The sequence below is a fragment of the Xyrauchen texanus genome, chromosome 17 (assembly GCF_025860055.1).
Source record: "Xyrauchen texanus isolate HMW12.3.18 chromosome 17, RBS_HiC_50CHRs, whole genome shotgun sequence".
NCBI classification, from domain to species: domain Eukaryota; kingdom Metazoa; phylum Chordata; class Actinopteri; order Cypriniformes; family Catostomidae; genus Xyrauchen; species Xyrauchen texanus.
The window spans coordinates 39,880,870-39,905,733 of NC_068292.1; the positions used below are offsets into that span (position 1 = coordinate 39,880,870).

General features: G+C 37.6%; 1 protein-coding gene across 1 annotated transcript in view; it reads right to left on the bottom strand.

The window, feature by feature from the left end:
* LOC127657476 (high affinity nerve growth factor receptor-like) overlaps window positions 1-17,092 on the bottom strand; it is a 37,742-nt gene extending 20,650 nt beyond the window's left edge. The window contains exons 1-3 of the mRNA XM_052146285.1: window positions 16,905-17,092; window positions 9,283-9,357; window positions 5,804-5,875 (exon numbers count right to left, since the gene is read on the bottom strand). Of these exons, the coding sequence (XP_052002245.1) occupies window positions 5,804-5,875; window positions 9,283-9,357; window positions 16,905-17,092 (335 nt within the window). The remainder of the gene's footprint in view (window positions 1-5,803; window positions 5,876-9,282; window positions 9,358-16,904) is intronic.
* Between the last annotated feature and the right edge of the window lie 7,772 nt (window positions 17,093-24,864).

Genomic DNA, 24,864 nt, shown 5'->3' on the forward strand with positions numbered 1-24,864 from the left:
AAAATAACATTCCCAGAATGTTACAGAGAGGTGTTTGTGTGGCAACCTAATAAGAACTAGAGGTGGGAAAAAATATATCTATGTTAAAATATCATTATCTTTTTCCTTGTGATATTGTATCGATATTTTCACGCCAAATATTGATATTAGTTACATTTTTCCTCATTAATATTATGGTAATGGCAAAAAATTGTCATTGCCAAATCGATCTAGGAATTCAACAACAGTCCCTTAGAAGGTGCAGTTATCGAGCTTTACACATAATCACCCTCCCTTTCTAAAAACTATTTTAAAGTAGGATTGTTAACTGAAGTATTTTGATAAAAATGTTTGTATCAAATAAAATAGGCTAACATTTTATGCAAAATCTATTATACTTGTGTGTGTTTAAACTGTGTTGTAATAAATAATGTTTTTAAAGTGTTAAGGCTACAATTGTATTCATCAATACATTTTATTTTTAGAAAGAATAGCTGCATTGACATGACCACAGAAATAGGGAGCCATTATGGTCTTACATGCTTATGGATTGGCATTGTACATAGATATTAGGTGTAAACCAATGCCAATGTAAACTGGCACATTTATATTAATTTAACAATGCATTTGGGTAGGGGGCCTGGGTAACTCAACGAGTAAAGACGCTGACTACCAACCCTGGAGTCGTGAGTTCGAATCCAGGGCGTGCTGAGTGACTACAGCTAGGTCTCCTAAGCAACCAAATTGTCCCAGTTGCTAGGGTGGGTAGAGTCACATGGGGTAACCTCCTCGTGGTCACTATAATGTGGTTCGCTCTCGGTGGGGCGCGTGGTGAGTTGTGCGTGGATGCCGCGGAGGATAACGTGAAGCTTCCACACGCGCTATGTCTCCCCGGTAACACGCTCAACAAGCCACATGATGAGATGTTCGGATTGACTATCTCAGACACGGAGGCAATTGAGATTCGTCCTCCGCCACCCGGCGCATTGGGAATCGGGCATTCCAAATTGGGGAGAAAAAGGGGAGAAAATAATAATAATTTTCACATTTGGTGATTTGGAAACAGTTGTCTTAAAGGGACAGTTCACCCAAAACACAAATTAAGATTTTTAGAAGAATATTTAAGCTCTCTATGTCCTCACAATGCAAGTGAATGGGTGCCAAAATTTTGAAGCTCCAAAATCCACATAAAGGGAGCATTTAAGCAATCCAGTGATCCATATCTTCAGACACAATATGATAGCTGTGGGTGAGGAAAAAGATAATTTTTTTGTCATAAATTCTCCTCTCTGCCCAGTAGGTGTGATATGCAAGAATAATGTGAATCACCAAAATCATAAGGAGAAGGTAAAAGTGAAAGTAAAAAGGCTGTTTCTCACCCACACCTATCCAATTTCTTCCTTAGACATGGATTTAACCATCAGAGTCAACTGGAGTACTTTTAATGTTACCCTTATGTGGATTTTAGAGCTTAAACATTTCTGCATCCATTCACTTGCATTGCATGGATCTATAGATCTGAGAAATTCTACAAATCTTTGTATGAGTTCAGCAGAAGAAACAAAGTCATACATATCTTAGATGGCATGAGGGTGAGTAAATGATGAGAGAATTTTCATTTTTGGGTGAACTAATCCTTTAAATCTGATGAAGAAGAATGAGAAACATTGAGTGAAATAACGCAATATATTGTAGTTTTGAACAGCAATCGTATCGTGACCTAAATATCTATATTATAATCATATCACCAGTTACCTTGTGATTCCCACCACTAATAATAAATTATTATAATAGGTTTTATTTTTTAACCATAAAATAATCTACTTAGAAACGATGCAGTGAGGATTCTGTGTGGAAACTTAATAAGAACCTATACAGAATGTTCACTAATTGTTATTTTTATGTTTTATTTTTATAACCATAAACTAACATTCCCAAAACATTGCAGAGAGGTTTTTGTGTGACCTATAAAAACCTATAAAATAAATTCTATAATGGTTATTTTTAGATTCTATTTTTATTCATAACTTTTCATATTCATATTTATTCATAACTTTTCATATTCATATTTACATTTACATTTATGTATCTCCAGAATACTTACATTTATTTACATTTATGCATTTGGCAGACGCTTTTATCCAAAGCGACTTACAGTGACTTATTACAGGGACAATCCCCCCGGAGCAACCTGGAGTTAAGTGCCTTGCTCAAGGACACAATGGTGGTGGCCGTGGGGTTCGAACCAGCGACCTTCTGATTAACAGCCCTGTGCTTTAGCCATTACACAACCACCACTCATATATTTGATAATTTTTCATTGTTAATTAACAACAATATCTTTTAGCACAGTACAGCAGTGTTGATGTGTTGCTTGGCAACAATACACAACTAATGAACTATATTACTTAGCAGAATACATTTATATTTAGATTATTATTATAATTAATACATTTAAAAAAAAAATGAAACACTGTTTTATACAGTAGATTGTATATATTTATCTGGAGGATCGTTATCGTTTAATCAGATTTGTTACAAGAAAATATGAGTGGTGATTTCCAGATCAAAACTTCCCACATCTGTGCTAAGATATTTTGGGTGGTTGCCAGGGCTAGGGTGGTTTCTAATGTATTTTAGCAGGGTGCTAGGTGATTGCTCACTGGCCCAATATCATGATGACTTTGGCTGACATTATACATAACATTACCTGTGTCACACAGAAAAAAAATCATACTGGATTAGAACAACATGAAGGTATGTAATACGCATTCATTTGGGTGAACTAGATATGAATAGTAGGGTTAAAGGTTTGTTCAAATCCCTACCCCTAACCTAAGTATGAACATTAATAATTGTGATGCTTGCCTAAGCATCAGAAAGTTTCTAAATATCACTGGTCCTCTCTGTATTGGCTGACAAAAGGGCTCAAGCTCAATCAGCAGACTTAAATTGTTATGTTTTATATAGACATGGAGCTAAAACCGGTTTGACAAAGTGCAACTTGGACGAGTAAACTAACTGAAGTGATTTCTGAAGGCTTGTGTGTTGATTTATTGTTGTCTATGTGACCAAAGGTACAGTTATAAGGGGTTCATGCCTTGTTTTGAATACAGCCTTAAAGGCAAAGTTCACCCAAAAAATTATTTACTCACCCTCATGTTGTTCCACTCCTGTATTTTCTGTTTTCAGTGGAACACAAAAGGAGATCTCATGCAGAATCTTATGTTATCCTCAGTCACCATTCACACTCATTGCTTCTTTTTCCATAGAATGAACATAAATTGTGACTGAGGCTGGTATGGTACAAAGTTAGGTGGGTAAATGATGACCATTTTCATTTAGTTTCTGATTCAGAGATTGTTACAGTACAAAAAATTATTGTCTTCTCTGATGTTTGTGAGACTTCTTCAGGAAGTGTGAAGCTGGACACAAAATCTAAATAAATATGGAGATGACAGCCGAAATGGACAATGACAGCTTCCCTGATAAAGATAATCTGTGGCAAGGGCTAATGGGGGTCTGCAAAGGTTCAAATATTTGTTTTCACTTCTCCCAAAAGTTCATGTCAGATGGGACAGCCATCGGGACCTATCTATTACAGCTCGATTCCACCGTAGGGAGAGCACGTCTGAGAAGAGCAGCTGATGTATCATACTGGCGTCGAGGGGAGGGGACAGGCCATGGATTAATGAACCAAATTGGGCAAAAAAGTGATGGGCCACCAGATGAATAAAATATAGACTCGTTTATAATTGTGATTTTTCATACTGTATATCACCCCTCACCATGTAATGCTTGGATCTGGGAGAAACATCTGTTTGTGCACAGCCCTCTTTGAAATATTGATTGCGTGATAATGGACCCTTAGTGGAGTGTATTTATTATGCATCAGTTGTCAATAATACGCCAAAGTGGGTGAGTAAAAGGTGACTGCTGGATATGCTCTCATGTTTCCCCAGAAACCCCCCTCAATCCCCCCTCCTCCAGTGCGACCACTTTCCCCCACATCAACAACAGTGGGCATGTCACACACTCTGGGAGATAACAGTTACAAGATAGTGGAGATAAGGGTCAACAACCTTTGAAAGTGGACAGCTAATGTCATTACACTTTTGTTGACACGAGGTACTTTGAAATCTTCCCTTCAAGAGGGAAACGTTGGCTTGTTTAATCCAAAAATCCTTGAAAGAAAGATAATGATGTGCTAGTATTTAATTATTATGTAACTGTTTGTTTTTATGTTACGTTCGAGATAATCTACAGTTGGTCATTGTTGCAAAATAAACCCCGAATGGTCAGGACCTTGACACGAAGCGGACTCTGAAGGGCTTTATTTTGCTATAATGACCAGCTGACTGTAGATTACCATGCTTATTACATGACTACATACCAAATAAGTAATTAAATGGACATGAAATAATGATTTGAGCTGAAATTACATCATAATGTAAGAAGAAATAGACAGACTGAATTCCACCAGCAGGTTACATTAGAGTTCTTTAAGTTGTTTGTATTGCAAAAATTACCAACTGGATGCTCATTATCCTGCTTATTATATGACTACTTGCCAAATAAATAAATAAATGGACATAAAATATTGATTTGAATTCAAATTATTCTAGTAGATTACCTGTAGAGATCGCAGAGTGATACAGAAATTAGAAAAACTGGCACAATAATTGGATGACTAGTAAAATATCACTTTATCCCCGGATGTGGGGTCATTGTTCAGAAGTATCAGGCCACTGGGAGGCACAATTGACCAACCAGAATCAAGTAGCGGTGGTGGCATAGTGGGCTAAAGCACTGAACTGGTAAGCAGAAGGTTGCTGGTTCGATCCCCACAGCCACCACCATTGTGTCCTTGAGCAAGGCACTTAACTCCAGGTTGCTCTGGGGGGGATTGTCCCTGTAATAAGTCACTGTAAGTCGCTTTGGATAAAAGCGTCTGCCAAATGCATAAATGTAAATAAATGTAAGTATTCTGGAGATCCATGTGAAAAAAATATATATTCGTATAATACAAAGTTTTGTTCTATAAAGACTTCTTTATATTCAAAATATTTAAGGTTCAATACAAGTTAAGCTCAATTGACAGCATTCGTGGCATAATGTTATTACCGCAAAAAATATTTAAACTCATCCCTTTTAAAAAAAAAAAAAAAATAAAAAATAAAAAAAAGCAAACACTGAGGTTACAGTGAGGCACTTACAATGGGAGTGAATGGGGCAAATGTTTGGAGAGTTTAAAGTCACAAATTAGGAGTTTTTAATTTTATAAAGCACTTGCATTATTATTTTTGTTAAAACTTGTGTATTATTTAAGCTGTAAAGTTGTTTAAATCTTTGTTTTTATGGTTGTTTTAGAGTTTACGTCATCATGGCAATGAAGTTGTAAAATTGGATATAACTTTACACAGAAAAGATTAGTAAGGAATTTCAGCACACTAAAATTATGTTAAAACACGTTTATGTCTTGTGGCTATACTTTTGAAACAGTGCTCACTCAATCTTTTATCATTTACAGATTGGCCCTATTTACTTCCATTGTAAGTGCTGCACTGTAACCCAGATTCCTGCTTTTTTTTTATAAGGAGTGAAATGTCAAAATACATCTTTGTGCATTATGCCATAAAAGCTGTCAATTAAGTTTAACTTGTATTGAACTCAGATTTTATTTCTTACTCTGAGTTTTACTGCCTGTGAACAATAAAGCAGCTTCACTCATCACAAGAGTAGAGGATTTGAAGTGATTGACAGGTACAAGCCTTGAGACCCTAGAGTATTGTGGGAAGTTAAGTACTCCTTAAAGAACGCTCACACATACTGCAGCTTGAAATTGTGTTGGAAGACATTTTCAGAGATGTACATCAACCCACATTCTGTTACTGTCCTGAAACACAAACACACATACTGTATACACACAGGTCAGCCACACACACATATACATATACAGCATATATACACTCACCTAAAGGATTATTAGGAACACCTGTTCAATTTCTCATTAATGCAATTATCTAATCAACCAATCACATGGCAGTTGCTTCAATGCATTTAGGGGTGTGGTCCTGGTCAAGACAATCTCCTGAACTCCAAACTGAATGTCAGAATGGGAAAGAAAGGTGATTTAAGCAATTTTGAGCGTGGCATGGTTGTTGGTGCCAGACGGGCCGGTCTGAGTATTTCACAATCTGCTCAGTTACTGGGATTTTCACGCACAACCATTTCTAGGGTTTACAAAGAATGGTGTGAAAAGGGAAAAACATCCAGTATGCGGCAGTCCTGTGGACTAGACCCCGAAGCCGCCGCCAGGCGCCGCCATTTGCGCCATTTAGAATTTCAGCCGCCGCCAGCCAATAATTTCGTAAGCCAAATTGAGCCGCCATCTGATAAAGTTTGGCTGAGCCGGCTAGAATTATTTGCATCAAATAATAATTCTATCACATAGTGACATACACACACGAAATATATAAACAATACACGAGATCTATTTTCCCACTGGATTCATAACAGCACAGTCTTGTGCTCGTTGCTACGATACACAGACTCACAGTGAATTGACGACCAATTAAAATTGCTCGTTTTCCGTACAGAAGAAGCGATGCATGTTTTTCTCGCACTGAGGTGAAATGGCGGAAAGAAGCAAGCAAGGTAATTTTGATCTCACTTCTCACATACTTTCCTAATTCCTACTTACTTTTTTTTTTTAACTTAGGCCTACCCAGACTTTTGTTAAATCTTCAGGGCACGGTTGCACAAACACCTGAATCAAAGATTGATGTTATGAACCAAATATTCTGGAACGGAGAGATTTATAGCACTGAACGTGATATTACTGCAGTAACAAACCACCGTTTCCACATTGCTAATTCACGACGCATGCTTCAGTGTACATTGAAGTGAAATGTGCAAAACTTTGTCCAAAATAATACTGATAACAGTGTGTGTTTATATTAAGGCGAGACACGGCAGGCAAAAACATCGATTTTTTTTTACTGGTCAATTTTGAGATTTTTGTATATTTGTCTTCAATAACATGTCTTCTTTCAGACTTGTGGTGAAAAAAAGTCCGAAATACACATTTACTACACTTCGTCTGTTTGCGTCTGTAGATTTCTCATAAATTCAACAAAAGTTTGCGTTCTTAATCAACATAGCCTACTTCTCCGCGATCTCTGCCGTCACTCACCCTCTCATCACATGCACCGTTAGGAAGCTCTCTCTCTTCTGTACAATCCCGTTGGATCCAAATATGGTCATTTCCTTTTTATCAGCAACCAATCGTGAAAGTAAAAAGACTGAATGCGCGATCTCATTGGCTGATGATAAATCTTTAAAGCCCGTTTTCTCAAAATAACCTTTCTCTCATACTCCAAGTCCGAAATCTCCACTTCAGTAGTACCTAGTTATATTATGAAGACATTTACAGAGGGATTTGTAAATATATTATTCCTAAAACATGGCGAAAATCATTATATTCTGATTTACAGGATAACAAAAGTAGATATCCATAAATCCCTCTGTAATTTCTTTCCCATCTAATATGTGAACACAATGAAAAAAATATTTTTAACATTGCTTTATCCAATACTCAGATTTCGTTTTTTAAAATATATGCAAATTAGCACATATTTAATTAGATATTGCCTAATTTGCATATTTAAACATTAAATTAAAGAAAACTTGTAATACATTTTTTTCTCATCTTAATGTAACTAATCAACTGGGAAAGTTTCATGGTGATATCTGCTAGTTAAAAATTTTACCCTATTCACCCGTAGTGTCTCGCCTTAACTATAAAGTTGAACAGCGAATTACTGTACATGTCATAAATATATGCATAACTTTACTCCGTGAAGTTTGACAAGTGTGCATTCTTACACAGCATCAGGGACATTATTCACTAATGTTACAGTGGCTATTGAATGCGTCTAGCACTATAGCAAATATGTACATAAGTTGTGAAAGTAAAATCTGGTGTTTTCTTTATTACATTGTATTGCATTTTGTAGAAATATAGTGTAAGCCATGCATTGCTTGGAAATATTGAGATCTAGTAAATCAGTATAACATAGACATCTGTAGACATGAAGTGGCAGCTTCAGCCATTTGCAGCTATGAAAAGTTTGGCGGCTGCAGCAGCCATTTAGGTTTTGGCTGAGCTGGCTAGCCAGCCAATAACTTCATCAGCCAGCCATTATTCTCAAAACAAATGGCTTCGGGCTCTACTGTGGGCGAAAATGCCTTGTTGATGCTAGAGGTCAGAGGAGAATGGGCCGACTGATTCAAGCTGATAGAAGAGCAACTTTGCCTGAAATAACCACTCGTTACAACCGAGGTATGCAGCAAAGCATTTGTGAAGCCACAACATGCACAACCTTGAGGCGGATGGGCTACAACAGCAGAAGACCCCACCGGGTACCACTCATCTCCACTACAAATAGGAAAAAGAGGCTACAATTTGCAAGAGCTCACCAAAATTGGACAGTTGAAGACTGGAAAAATGTTGCCTGGTCTGATGAGTCTCGATTTCTGTTGAGACATTCAGATGGTAGAGTCAGAATTTGGCATAAACAGAACGAGAACATGGATCCATCATGCCTTGTTACCACTGTGCAGGCTGGTGGTGGTGGTGTAATGGTGTGGGGGATGTTTTCTTGGCACACTTTAGGCCCCTTAGTGCCAATTGGGCATCGTTTAAATGCCACAGCCTACCTGAGCATTGTTTCTGACCATGTCCATCCCTTTATGGCCACCATGTACCCATCCTCTGATGGCTACTTCCAGCAGGATAATGCACCATGTCACAAAGCTCGAATCATTTCAAATTGGTTTCTTGAACATGACAATGAGTTCACTGTACTAAAATGGCCCCCACAGTCACCAGATTTCAACCCAATAGAGCATCTTTGGGATGTGGTGGAACGGGAGCTTCGTGCCCTGGATGTGCATCCCACAAATCTCCATCAACTGCAAGATGCTATCCTATCAATATGGGCCAACATTTCTAAAGAATGCTTTCAGCACCTTGTTGAATTAATGCCACATAGAATTAAGGCAGTTCTGAAGGCGAAAGGGGGTCAAACACAGTATTAGTATGGTGTTCCTAATAATCCTTTAGGTGAGTTTTTATATATATATATATATATATATGTTTTTTTTTTTCATGAATATGTAACGTTCCTAGTCATAAAATTAAAACTAAAGCCTGCTATAAGACTACAAGGCACAGATATGTGCAATGTACAACATCAATTTCATTTAAATCTTATGTTTTGTTGTCAGTGTTTTACTTACAAGTTCTTCAGTTCTCTGTAGTTGGCTAGGTCTATGTCGGTGATATTCTCCAGGTTGGCTTGACTCTCTATGTAGCTTGAGGGGTGAAATCAAATATCAAGTTATCAGGTCATTGAAGGTTTTATCAGTAATTTAACTAAAGTAATACTGCAAAATTATACAGTTGACATCAGAAGTTTACATACACTTAGGTTGAAGTCATTAAAACACATTTTTAACCACTCCACAGATTTCATATTGGCAAGCTATAGTTTTGGCAAGTCATTTGGGACATCTACTTTGTGCATGACACAAGTAATTTTTCCAACAATTGTTTACAGACAGATTGTTTCCATTTTAATTCACTATATCACAGTTCCAGTGGTTCAGTTTACATACATTAAGTTAACTGTGCCTTTAAGCAGCTTGGAAAATTCCAGAAAAGAATGTCAAGCCTTTAGACAATTAGCCAATTAGCTTTTTATAGGAGCTGTACTGAACTGGAGGTGTACCTGTGGATGCCTTTTAAGGCCTTCCTTCAAACCCAGTGCCTCTTTGCTTGACATCATGGGAAAATCTATAGAAATCAGCCAAGACTTAAGAAAAATGTCACAACTCTGCTTCATCCTTGGGAGCAATTTCCAAATGCCTGAATGTACCATGTTCATCTTTACAAACAATAGTACGCAAGTATAAACACCAAAACCACACAGCCTCAGGAAGGAGATGCATTCTGTCTCCTAGAGATGAATGTATTTTGGTGCGAAAAGTGCGAATCATTTCCAGAACAACAGCAAAGGATCTTGTGAAGATGCTGGAGGAAACAGGTAGACAAGTATCTATATCCACAGTAAAACGATTCCTACATCGACATAACTTGAAAGGCTGCTCAGCAAGGAAGAAACCATTGTCCCAAATCTGCCATAAAAAAGCCAGACCATAGTTTGCGAGTGCACATGGGGACAAATATCTTACTTTTTGGAGAAATTTCCTCTTGTCTGATGAAACAAAAATGTAACTGTTTGGCCATAATAACCATCGTTATGTTTGGAGGAAAAAGGGTGAGGCTTGCAAACTGTAGAACACCATCCCAAATGTGAAGCATGGGGGTGGTAGCATCTTGTTGTGGGGGTGCATTGCTGCAGGAGAGACTGGTACACTTCACAAAATAGATGGCATCATGAGGAAGAAAAATGATGTGGATATATTGAAATAACATCTGAAGACATGGCAATATAATTAAGGACAACAAAGTCAAGGTATTGGAGTGGCCATCACAAAGCCCTGACCCCAATCCAATAGAACATTTCTGGAGGAATGGGCCAAAATTCCAGCAACATATTGTGAGAAGCTTGAGGAAGGCTACCCAAAATCTTTGACCCAAGTTAAACAATTTAAAGGCAATGCTACCAAATACTAACAAAGTGCATGTAAACTTCTGACCCAATGGGAATGTGATGAAAGAAATAAAAGCTGAAATAAATAATTATCTCTACTATTATTATGATATTTCACATTCTTAAAATAAAGTAGTGATCCTAATTAACCTAAGGCAGGGAATGTTTTCTATGATTAGATGTCAGGAATTGTGAAAAATTGAGTTAAAATGTATTTGGATAAGGTGTATGTAAACTTCTGACTTCAACTATATCTAGACATTTCCTTAAGAACATGTGTTTGCCCATTCAAAACTCGCTGCAACAATGCTAAGGTGTTGCTATGTTGTTGCTAAAGTGTTGTGGGTGGTTTCTGGGGTGTTGCTGTCTGGCTGCATGGGTGTTCTAGATGGTTGCTAACTGTCCCAGGAAAAGCCCAACCCTTAGTCTCTGTGATATTCTAGATATTACTTTTTCACCTATTTTATAATCTGCCAGGCAAGAAACGTCAGTCAGGTCACTTAGAAAAGCAATATCACACCTCTTCTCAACAAGCCACATGATTTGTTGTATCATTTATGTTAGTAACGAGTTACCGGTTGTAAACGATTTATCGTGCATGTAAATCCAACAACTTCCTCCAACTCACTCACTTTTAATCTCCTCCCGTACTATCACCTGACTATTCCTTTATGAATCGCCATCTTTTCATGATACAATCAATTTGCAATCGATAAAGTCAAGTGGTACCCTTAAGTATTTTATTTTTTGAGGACTATCCTGTTTCACTCAGATTACGGTGCTTCTCGTTGATTTGAGAATGATGTTGCTTTGTTGAAATATAAAAAATTTAGAAATGCAGTCACCCAAGTTATATTAGGTTAGCTTGAATGAGCCAACCTACTTATCTACTATTTAAGCTTATTAGTGGTGCTTGTGAAACAAAGCATTACTATAATGGTCTCACATACTTATTATTATTCTTCCGTATACTTTTCCGGCAACTAACTTGTCCCGCACTGTTTGTCATAGACCCACAAATGAGGTGTCAAAATGACAATGCCTACTGAGGACACCTGTGCTATGACTTATCTAAGGGATGGGGGTACGGTGCACCCCTCGGGGGCTATGGGAAGGGATTTTGCAAGAAAGTCAATGCAAGAAATTTGTGAGAACAGTTCTCCCAATCAGAATGTCGTAGAGACATGAGGGCAGGCTCATTTCACTCGGGCTAACAATCAGTCTTCAAGTATCAGCTTGTAAATGGCATAGCCATGCCCTAGCAACCATTTATGGCACCCTAGCTACCAAATCCCATTTACTTCCATTCAAAACCGCTTTGATGTGTATCTCTGGATCAGAATGTCGTTGAGACTTCATTGTTGGCTAGTATGACTCAGGACAGCAAGCAGCCTTCTTAGTATCACCCTGGCAACTGCCTAGCAACCACATGTGCTTACCCTAGCAACTGTATTGCAAAGCCCAAATCTCTGCATTTATAATTTTAGATGTCAGCCTTTACATATCATAAAAAATACTTAGTCATGCCCTAGCAACCATTTAGTGCACTCTAGCAACCCAAACTCATAGACTTCCATTCAATATTGGTAAGAAGGATATCTACAAATAAGAAAATCATAGAGATTTCAGGTTTGGCTTATTTCACTCAGGACAGCAAGTAGCCTTGTTAGTATCACCCTGGCAGCTGCCTAGCAACCAGATGGGGTCACCCTAGCAACACGCATATCTCGGCACCAGAACATTGTAGAAACTTCCTGTTTGGCTCTTTTGACTCAGTCTCATGCTAGTATCATGTTAACTATTGCTAGCAGTGCCTAGCGAAGTGATAAAACATGTTACTAATGCCTAGCTAAGCATCCTATCTATCTGTAAACTTTCAGACTAGGCTTTTTCAAGCCAACCTAAAGTTTGTCCTGATGAACTTTTCTTCTCTAGTTCTAAGTACATTTCCTCCAGAAATTGCATCGTAGGAATGTTTTAATGACAATGCTTTCACGATCACCTTGCTTCATTTTGCTAAAAAAACACTCCTCTTTAACTCTCTGAGCTTGAAATATGATTTATTGCACTGCTGCAACATCTGATTCCAGGTATCTGTGAGTTAAATTAAATGCTGCAGTGCCTTTTCAGCCATTAATATGAGGCATAAGCACCATCACTCAAGTATTTTGAAATGTATTATTTATTTATTTCCAAGCCGTTTCTTGGAACAGTAATTCTGTTTCCAGAAATAACTCAAATTGTCCTTGATATGTGGTTTAAATGATCCCTTCATCGTGCAGTCATATAAATGGGATAGTTCACCCAACAATTAAAATGTTCTCATCATTTATTAACCCTCATGCCATCCCAGATGTGTATGACTCTCTTTCTTCTGCAGAACACAAACCAAGATTTTTGGAAGAATATCTCAACTCTGTAGGTCCATACAATGCAAGTGAATAGTGACCACAACTTTGAAGCACCAAAAAGCACAAACATGCAGCATACAATTAATCCAAAAGGCTCCATTGGTTTAATTGATGTCTCCTGAAGCTATCTAATCCACTTAGGGAGGGAACAGGCCAAAATATAATTCATCTTTCACTGGTCATCTTGCCATTGCAGCCTCTAGACACATCATGATTTTTAGCTTCATTGCACTTCCTAGTGCTTGACACATACACTCGAAGGAAGTATAATCGAGCTTGAAACCATGATCGCCAAGGGGAACGTTTATGTCAAGATTTATAGTGAAAAATGTGTTGTATTTTGGTCTGTTCACACCCAAAGCAAATGGGTTCACACAGAAGACATGGATTAAACCACTGGAGTCATATAAATTGCTTTTATGCTGCCTTCGTGTGGTTTTTGGAGCTTCAACATTTTGGTCACCATTCACTTGCATTGTATGGACCTACATAGCTGAGACATACCTCTGAAAGTCTTGGTTTGTGCTCTGCAGAAGAAAGAAAGTCATAGGGGCCTACCTATCTGAGATGGCAATATGATGAGTAAATGATGAGAGAATTTTACATTTTTGGGTGAACTATTCCTTTAAGCATTATTAACTTTTTTGGAATAGATGAACAAAGCCTTTTTTACTTGTATTTCTATTGTTATAAAAGCATTTAATGATTAATAGTTAAAACTAATCTGTTCACTAGGGTTTGAACATAGTACCATATTATTTGTATCCCCAAAAATCCCTTAAATAATCAACTGATAGCAGCACTAATATAAAAAATTCTTAATGTGCTTTGCCTGATGTTACTAATTATTGCTTTTTAGAGTCTCTTTAGATGCATAATCAATACAAGCCACTTTGTATAATATTGTACAGTCAGGCCTATGTTTAAAAATTACGATATTCACAGTATTATACTAAAATTTGGTCCCATTAATTTATGACTGTTGTGGGTTTTGGACTTTTTTGCTATTAAAACTTTTTGTTATTAATTACATTTAGTTAATTAAAAAAAATCTGTTAGCATATACACACTCTTGTGTTGTTCTAAACCCATATTAATTTACTCTCTTCCATGGAACACAACAGAATAATTAAATTATGTTGAAGCATCTTTAGGACTAACATTTTGCCTAAAATCTCATTTTGTCTTCCACAGGAAGAAAAAAAAACAAATCAGTATAGGTTTGGAACAGCATGAGTGTGAGTAAGTGATGACAGATGTTCCTATTTGGGTGAACTATCCCTCTAAGAAGTGGGCTAAGATATGAACAATGTTTTTGTTGTGCATTAATTCCAAACATATGATTGGTCACAAAGTTTAGACCAATGGCGAGGCATTAAATACTGTTTACTGTAATAATGACAATTATTTTGCTACATTTTATTCTCTCTTAGTTGCACATAAGTAATCTGTTCTGTTCTCTTAAATAGTCTGATAACTAAAGACATTCTACTTACTTTAATGGAATCTTCTCCTCTTTGATTATGTCCAGTTGTAAATTTGAGAATACAATCCGAAACACAAACAGATATTTATTAGTGTCTGATTGACCCAGAGAGCTGTAATGCAATTACAGAGCAGGTGGGACGGCATCTCAAACTGCTTTGCCTTATTGAATCGAGTGGGTAATATTTCATCTATTGTTTTCAGTGGGGCATTCGCTAGCAATTCACAGAATGGAATTTACAACATGATGAATGATGAATTTCTGCCGCTGGTATGGAGTTAATGGCTGCTTGTTTTCCTCCCTGGTAGAAGCTGTGTTCCTCTGTACTGTGCCCAGCTCACTAATATGGTGAAATGCTGCAATTTTATGGGCACAAAGTGTTCGGTGTAAACACGTGGGGAAAGAGCTTTCGCATTTATTGATTGCGTGCTTGTAGTAAATGTACAGACTCTACTGGAGTTCAGTGAATAACAATTGGGTAGGTGTACTGATGGTAGACAAAGAACAGACAGGTACCAAGGGTAAACTCTTGATAAAAAAAACAGCTGCTGTGGTTGATAGAACTTACTGTAAAAATGTGATTCATGGCGTTTCAGGCATTTAGTTGCCTTTATATTTTACAGTTATTAACTGCCATTGCTCACTTTCATGTTGTTCCATACCCAGATGACTTTCTATCGTATAACAGGTTTTATAAATGTTAGTCTCAGTCACCATTCACTTTCATTGCATCTTTTTCTAAATAATGAACATGAATGGTGACTAAGGCTGTCATATACCCAACCTCTTTTGTGATCTACAAACCAAAAGAATGTCAAACATGTTTGAAACAATATGAGGGTTAATAAATGATGACAGGATTTACATTTTTGGGTGAGCTGTGCCTTTAAATAGATAACATAAAATATTACATAAAACAGCAGCGAAGCATAACTTAAAGAAAATCATAAAATGTATTAAATTGTAATTAAATTGTTTTTAAAATGTATTCAATGATATTGTTTCCAATTATGTGCAAACATGAACTAACAATGGACAATACGTTTACAGCATTTTTTAATCTTGATTAATGTATATTTTAACATACAGTATACTAGTACTTTTTAATGTTAAAAGTTATATATATATATATATATATATATATATATATATATATATATATATATATATATATATATATATATATATATATTCACGTTAGTTAATGTGTAATGAACTAACATGAATAAACAATGAACAATAGTGCATTTAAAAATTAACATAATCCAAGATTTTTTTTTTAAAATGCTGTAATAAAGTTTTGTTCATTATTTTATGATGCCTAAAACATTATCTAATGTTAACGAATTGAACGTATTGCTGAGTGTTACCCTATAATGTATTGCTTTTTTATATTATGAGCTTACTCAAACTATTTGCCTTTTTTAAAAAAGACTATTTGTCTTTTTAAATGTAATAGCATTTTAATAGTGTATGCGATCCGGTAACATAACATGTAATCAATTAACAGCTTTTTACAGTTGCATTTTTACAATCTTTTTCCATTAAAATTGCAATTTATCTTCAGTAAGGGATGAGAACGAGAGGATCCATGAGAGAGAAAGAAAGACAGCATGTAAGAGGTGTGGTGATTATGTCACCATATTAGTGCCATAATGATATTAAGACTGTATTCCTGTAATGAAGCATGCTCATCTCATTAGATCAATTTAGCAAAACATTCTCAAAGGCTTTGTATCACTTAAAAATATTGCACCTCTTAAAACTACTGCACACTATGGAATACCAGTTGACTGTACACATCTGTAACGCTATGATTTTCTCACCATTTCCAAGAATAGATTGCTCACCTAACACTGTTAAAAGCACTTAAAGAGAAGCCATCACCAATGACCATCTCAGAAATACCAGCAACTGCATGGAACGAGGCCGCTTTCCTCCATTCCATGATTAGTTCCCAAGGATTTTGTTGTTTTGGGAAACTTGTGCGTGCATTGCACTGGGTCCAAATTCCATGAAATTAATTAAACCTATATAAGCAATAAACCCGGGTCTGATAATTGGAGTGGTCCACCAAGAGAAAACAGAGTTTAGGACTGTATGAATGCATCTACAAACTACATATCCATATGCTCCTGTTTCTCCATGAAAATTCATGAAGGCCACTCGCTTTGATTGAACTCACAACCTGTACCATCTCATTGCTAAAGCGACCATTTGAACACCGGACAATTGCAGCTACTCAATTTCCACATAAGTCTCAACACGATTTAACTTTCCATAACTCAAACGGACCATGATGGAGGCCACCAACTGCCCTCAACAGTTTCTAATCCAAACTCAACTCACATTTCTGTGACATTTTCGCTCTCCTGTGGTGCCAACACCGGAATGCTGATGATTCCGTCCGTCTCCAGGCATTGCAGCATGGCAAAGGAACAGCGGCAAGCACCTGGGCATCCACTCTGAGATGGGGCGACCAAGATGAGAAGTAGTACCACAACCAGGGACACACTACGGCCAGTCCTCACTGCCATTGTTGGTGCAAAGGAGTTGGTATCCTGGGTCAACTCCACCCTGCAGCAAAGACAGTTGAGATTCAAGTAAGAACTCTGGGGTATCGGCAAGCAGCTCTTCACTTGGCCAGCACTCAGGGTTATGATCCCATCTAGGAGCTGAGCTATTGAGCTGTGTAGCAGGGCCCAGGGGAACGCGGGCTGTTACCTCCTCTCCTCTTCTCACTGCCTCCCAGTCCGAGATGGAGAACAGGAGGGGAGGGGCAGCAGTCCATTAGTTGAGTGTGAGATTGGAGAGAGCAATGGTCACCAGATATCTCTGTGACACTTGCAGAAGTGAGCAGTAAAGAGAGGCCAATGAGTTGCAGGTGGACATGAATGGAAGTGCTTAACCTGTTGACTTGGGTCAACAAGTTCTCGTAAGGTATCTTAGGAGATGCAAGGATGAAAGTCAACAAGAGCTTTGAGCATTTAAGCAACAAACATCTCCCCACGCACTATAAAGAATCCTATGATTAAGACACTTGCTTACTTCCCCTACCTCCTCTATGGATGAAGTTCAGATCTTTCAAAGTTGAATAGATTTCTGAGTGATTTAATATTTCGTGCTTAAAATTGACATACGCAATATTTCTAAAAATGTCTTTTCAACTTAATCTGCCAACATCTTTGTCTATATTCACTCTTGGAAAAGAATGTAAAGAAATCTAGTTAGGGACTTTGCTATTATATGGTTCAGGACTTATGAAAAATGTTAGACTATGAACATTTTCTCCTAACTTTGTGAGAATTTTTAGCGAATAATGATCAGAATCCATTGCTTGTTCATTTTCACTTGAGATTGAACGATATTGTTTTTTTTACAACCCATTATTTTTAAGTGTCCTATGCAGAACCAATCATTTTAACACAATAACTAAAAAAATAACACTATGACAACAGAAAGCATATGCATAATAAATAATCCAATAATAATAATAATACCATTTTAGCTTAATATGCTCCTTGTCATTTTAATTATGTTATATTTTGTTATGGAAAACAAATATAATTTATGCAAACAGTGCATTGAAATATTGTTGTTAGGCACTGTTCTTTAGAGACCCACCTGATATTAAATAATTAACTACCAACTAAAGTAGTACATCACTCCAAAATGAAAATTCAATCATCATTTGCTCAGCCTCATGTTGTCTTAAACTCAAATGACTTTGTCTTCCATGGAACGAAAAAAAATTATATTAGGCAGAATGTTAGTCTCAATCACCATTCACTTTCATTGCCTCTTTTTACCATGCAATGAAAGTGAATGGTGACTGAGGCTTATATTCTGCCTAACACCACCTTTTGTGTTCCACATGTGAAATGGATGAAAGACTTTGGATTTGTAGGTGAAATATTGCTTAAATTGAGTTCTCAGTCATGTATCATTTAAATATCCTTGTTGTCAAAAGTTTCTCTTAAAATTCCTTAAAATAAATTAAAAGGACACAAATGACTCATAGCATATAGAGCTGTAAAATTAACATAGATAGCATAGCTCAGATCATTTGTTGAGAAATGTTTGAGTTCAAATTGAAATCTCTTGACTTCTCAGCAGATCCAAGCAACGTTTGAGACATTGCTGATATCTCTTGTAAAACTTTTCCATTTTTGGTATCATTTCAAATGTTCCAGTGCAATTGATACAATAGTTTTATTAATTCATTCATTCGTTTGTAATTTATAAATCAGTTTGGTTTTGCATGCTGATTGGTCAGTACTGCTCTCCAGCCAGGGTTTCAATGGTTTTAACAGTCTGAAGTTAACACGTCCTAATGCACATGTGGCAGGGCGGAGGGTGGGGCCGGGTCGTGATCCTACACACCCGGTCCCGTATTAGGCTAATTAAGCCTCCGAGAGGGATAAAGGTCGACTGCAGAGGATCGTGCGGGAGAGAGAGATTGTTAACGGACATATCCGTCATGTGTGTGTTTGTGTCTTTTAAGTTTCTCATTAAAATATTCTTTATATCGTCAAGCCGGTTCTCGCCTCCTCCTTTCCATTGAAAATGTTACAGCACAATGTTCAGTGAAAATATTAATATGAAGCGTCAGCAACCCCTTTAGTTGATGCGACAAGTGTACAGCATGACACCATCCCTATGATGACTGTGCTTTGCAGCCATGGAAATTGAAAGTTTCCCATCAGCTTGCAAAGTCCTGATCCTAAACTACAGCTGGTTGGATCCCGCACAACGGCAAAAGCAGCCTTTGTTTTTTTCATCTCGCATACACACAGTGAAAAGCTTCTCACTTCAGAATCACACTGAAACAGCCTTGCATTGTCATCTTTGGTGGAAAAGGACACCGGGCTTATGCGCATCTCAAGCTGTAGAGAAATGCTGCACTTAGCGCTACACGTTTGACTACACGTTTGGCAATAAAATGGTTCTTTACTATGTAGAAGAAAAATAGTGATAAAAATAAATATGAAGGAATTTGCCAAGGTTAGAAATTATACAGCATATACTAACGATTTTTGTTATTTTTATATTTCTTTGTGAACGAAAAGATATTTGGCAAATTCCAGTTAGCTTGTTGCTTTGCCCTATGTTTTTGTTTTGAATGTTTTTGATTAGAGAAGATTCTAATTCCATGACTGACATTTTTTGAATGGAAAAGCAACTGTAATGAACAAACGTCTATTACTACGCATCATTACTAGATCTTATATTATGCATAGTCCATCATGCTACAACACAAAATAAACACAGAATTTGTCCAGTACATTATAATTCCCAATCACGTTGGTCGGCGCCACAATTTCTAACTGTTTCTGTTTCATTATGCACTAATACCCAGTATCACTACTACTGAAATATCTGCCTTTTGATTGTAGACTTTGATATCATGGGAGATCTGAACAGTTGGAGACATTGTTAAGATCTCTTCTAAAACTCTAGAGGAGACACGTGTGAAATTACTGGAGAAGAAGGAGATTTTAGCCAAAGTATCCATGCAATCTCCATTTAACGTCATTTAATTCTTGGAGAATCAACTGATATATTGAAGAGATCTTATTTGTGATATTTCTTTCCTACTGAGGTTCATTCATAGCTCAGGAGACCTAATGAAGTTACATTTTGTGTGATATTTCTCCTAAAATTCCCTAAGAAAGAAAGAAAAACAGTGACATATTAGACATATTAGAGTTTAGAGCTCTACAAATAATGAGAATAGTATAGGACAGATCATTTGTCTTGGAGTTTATATTGAAATCTCTGACTTTTCATCACAAACTTTGGTATCTGACAAGTCCAAACACAGTTGAAGAACTTGTTGAGCTCTCTTCTGAAACTCTACAAGGAGACATATTGTGAGATTACAGGGGTATCTCTTTTTTCCTTGAAACAAATCTGATAACCAGGAGACTCAATTTTCAGAATTGAATTGCTATCTAGAAGAAACTATTTATGTATTTCTTTCCTGTGGTGTGTTACGAATCCAGCTGTGCTTCTGTTGTCATTTTTATTTGTGGCTTAATGTACCTTCAGTTCAGTTTAGAGACACTTAAGGCTCTCTAGTACTGAAAGACCCAGAGGAGGATGGATGTTGTTGGCCGACTCCTGTGATTGTGGAGTCTTGTCCTCCCATTGGAATAAATATTTTGCTCTGCCTCCATCCCTGAGAGTCTCCATACACACAGCAGTAAGGTCATAGTGCCCTGACCACAATTACTGGCAGGACCCAAGTAGACCCTTTTTCTGCTGCAATCAGGACACCGTGATGGCTACAGACTTCCTCCCCTCTTTCCCTCTTTATCCGGATCAGCAAAGACAGAAATATGGCTGGATAGAATGAGTGAGCGAGAGAAAAATCCATCTATGGTGGTGTTCTATCCCGTGGCCCTAAAATGGCATCTCTGGAGTTTGCACGGATCTCTCCTGCTCTTTAAAAGCTCAGCTTGTGAAGAGGCTTTTAAGTCCATTTCATAGATTCCGGACTCTCTATTATTGCAGCAGTTGTTTACCTCTTTACATCTAGCAATGTACCTGTGTGCTTCCACAGTCCATTCATTCAACGTCATTCTCGCTCTTTTAGAAAGAGCTAAAACCATCAGCATGAGGAGAAGCTGGCTGTTATTACTCCCTCAGTGTGCTTTAAAAACAGCACTCGCCACTGAAACATCCATACCTGATATGTCGTTCCATACTACTAAAAGTGGACCATACAACTCATTAGCATGATCACATGGAAACTCAAAATGTTGCTTTCGAAAGTTCATTTAACCTGAAATCAACACCTTTCAGCCGAATTATGGACAAGTGGCATCCCCCATCAGACATTTTTGCATTAATACAAACATGCAATTACTTCACCCAAGCACTCCACATGTTCGTTATCGTGTGCACATAAACAATGGTGAGTGCAATTCGGAGGTTGCATTTTCACTCTAAACGTGCATTGTTCTCCACTGATGGTTATGTTTAGGGTTGGGGTTTGGGTTAGGGGGTAGACTTCCTAAAATATTAAGTCATGATGAGTGTATTTTATCATTTACAACTAAAAGTAAGACACGCTTTTGGCGCCACTCGGTGGACAATTCACTCGGAAACTGGAGCTCACACTTGCCCATACTGTACGTTCAACAACACTTCCAGCTTTAACCACTGTAGGCAGTGATTCGAATTTTGGGAAACGGACCGATTTTAGCAGCAAAACTTTCGACCTACTGTTGTTGAATACACAGTGTGAACAGTATGGCCTCATGCACTATATTCCTTAGTATTCTAAAGTTATACAACTACACCGTACATGTAGAAGTGCACGATTTAAGAGCAATGCCACAGGGTTATATTTTCAGCAATTAACTGCATACATTTTGGTTCCCTACAAAAAAACTATAGGATGGTTTTAAGTTGTAACATAGTGAAGAAAACTAAGGAAGAAAAATAGGTCATGCTAGTTTGAAACGACATGAGGGTGAGTAAATTATGACATTATGGTATTTTCAGGGGATTTATCAATAATAATAATAATAATACGTTGATTTTATATAGCGCCTTTACTTCGCTTTACATGAAAGCAACTACATGAAATACAGCATATGGACAGATAACACATACACTCAAAAAACTAAAAACCTAACAAGTAGCCAAGAGATAACCATGAGTGAAGAAATTTGTTTTTAGATGGGATTTAAAGGAGGAGTAGTGGTGAGTTCCCAAAGGGGTTGTGGGAGAGCATTCCAGAGTCGAGGAGCAACAGTCATAAATGACCTGTCTCCCATTGAAGACAACTTAAACTTCGGGACAATCTGGGACCGTAGAGTGTGAGCCGGAATATAAGAGCAGTGATGTACTGAGGAGCAAGTGTGTGAATAGCCTTGAAAGTTATCAACAATATCTTGTATTGAATGCGATAGGTAATTGATACCCAAATATTATTATTTTTTTTTTTATTATATTTGATTTATTATATAGATTTTCTCCCCAATTTGGAATGCTCAATTCCCAAAGCACTTTAAGCCCTCGTGGTGGCATAGTGACTCGCCTTAATCCGGGTGCCGGAGGACGAATCTCAGTTGCCTCCGCATCTGAGACCATCAATCTGTGCATCTTTTCATGTGGCTTGTTGAGTGCATTACAGCGGAGACATAGCACGTGTGGAGGCTTCCCACTATTCTCCACTGCATCCATGCACAACACACCACGCGTCCCACCGAGAGCAAGAACCACAGAGGAGGATACCCCATGTGACTCTACCCACCCTAGCACCCAGGCCAGTTGGTTGCTTAGGAAGCATGACTGGAGTCACTCAGCACACCCTGGAATCGAACTTGCAACTCCAGGTGTGGTAGTCAGCGTCTTTACTTGCTGAGCTACCCAGGCCCCTGGTAGCCAATTCTTAAGTTTTCTAGACAGAACAGATGTATGAAACGTGGATTCATATATTCATACATTTTATATAAAAAACATTGTTTTCATTATTTGTCTGCGCACCCTCCCAGTTCAAGACAGTTTGGAAAAGGAAGGCTCCAATAATGAGAGTTTAAGCAGGATATGTTGAGCAAGTCTGCCAATCACAGCAGAGAATAATTCAATTAAAGACAAAATTCACAACTCCCACACAGCTGAACTTCTGCTAATGCTGCAGCTTACAAATAAGAAGGAAACACCAGGCCTCCACTCAGAGGCTGTGTTCAGAACAGAAGACTAGTGTACTGCTTATTACTTAGTGTGCAGTATATACTTTCGATGGCCAGTTATCATCTTGGTTCAAATAATTTTGTGTGGAATGTCCTCATTTTTGCAGTTCAATCAAAAAGGAGATGTAAAAAATTGATAAAGCTTCAGATCTAGCTCATTCATCACTCTGCAAAATGTCAAGTTGAGCAAATTGCATTGTGGGGTACAGTCTCCAGCACACTATACTTTGTTGAATGCTGCACATTTAAATTTAATACATTTTATAATATTGACATATTACATTTAAATATAACATTACATTTAATGATTACATTTAACGTAATCATTCCTTGTCTTTACCGTCTTGTGTAAGCATGCATTGTTTTTAATTTAAAATAGTGATTTTGGAACCTGGAGACATGAAGACATTGTATTAAGACAGGAGAGGAGTTTAACCTGCAGGGTCTGTGTGTATTAGATGATAAAACAAAACTCAACTCACATCAAACTAATGCCCTGCCACAGAGAGGGACCAATACAGAGTGGACCTGTGTAAAAGCTCTGCTGGAACTGGTAGGGTAGGCAAGAAAAGAACAAGGATAGGCTTTTACACCTGCAGTGGTTAATATATGGACACTACTGCTGGCCACTGCTACCCACAATAAAGCAAACGACCGACCTGCATATGCTACATTTACATATCTAGTTAAGTTATGAGTAATATGAAATCAAAAAAGTTGGTGATTGTGAATTTATTGCAACCCCCAAAATTCGACTCCTTCCACCCAAAACGAAGGGTCTTCAATGAGTATAAAGTGCAGCAAAGAGCTCCTTTCTAATCAAGGATTATTTGTCGCTGTATTGGGTTAACAAGTTGGCTATACAGTTCTTTGGAAAATGTTCTTGATGTTATGTAATAGATGATCAGCGTATTGGTCTCTAAGTTCTTCAAAGCAACAGTCTGGAATAAAATACAAATAAAAAGAGATCTTTACATTTTCAAGACATTGTGAGTGGTGTTTGTCCATGTAAACCTCTCTGCCATTTTGCTAGGGTGTTTAAGATGTTTGTCAGGGCATTGCTATATGGTTCTGAGGGTTTTTTAGCAGCCGTTAGGGTGTTTTCATTTTTTGCTTGAGAGTTGCAAGGTGGTTGCTAGGGTCTTTTTGGTGTTTGTCAGTCATTGCTAGGTGGTTGCTATGGTGGTTGCTAGGTTGATGCAAGGGTGATCTGAGCAGTTGTTAGGGTATTCTTGGTGTTTTTAGGGCATTGCTATGTGGTTGCTAGTTTGTTCTAATTGTTTGCTAGGGCAATTAGGTGGTTGCTGGGTATTTGTAAAGGTAAATGTATTTGCTATGTGGTTGTTTAGATGTTCTGAGTTTTTTTAGCAGTTGCTAGGGGATTTTTGGGGTTTCCCAGGGCGTTGCGAGGTGGTTGCTGTGGTGGTTGATTGGTGGTTGCTAGGGTGTTTTGAGGGGTTTTCAGCCATTGCTAAGGGGATATTGGGGTTTGCTAGGATGTTGCTGTGTGGTTTCTAGGATGTTATTGGTGTTTGCTAGTGTGTTGCTATGGTGTTCTGAAGGATTTTTAGCCTTTGCCATGATGTTCTGGATATTTGCTAGGA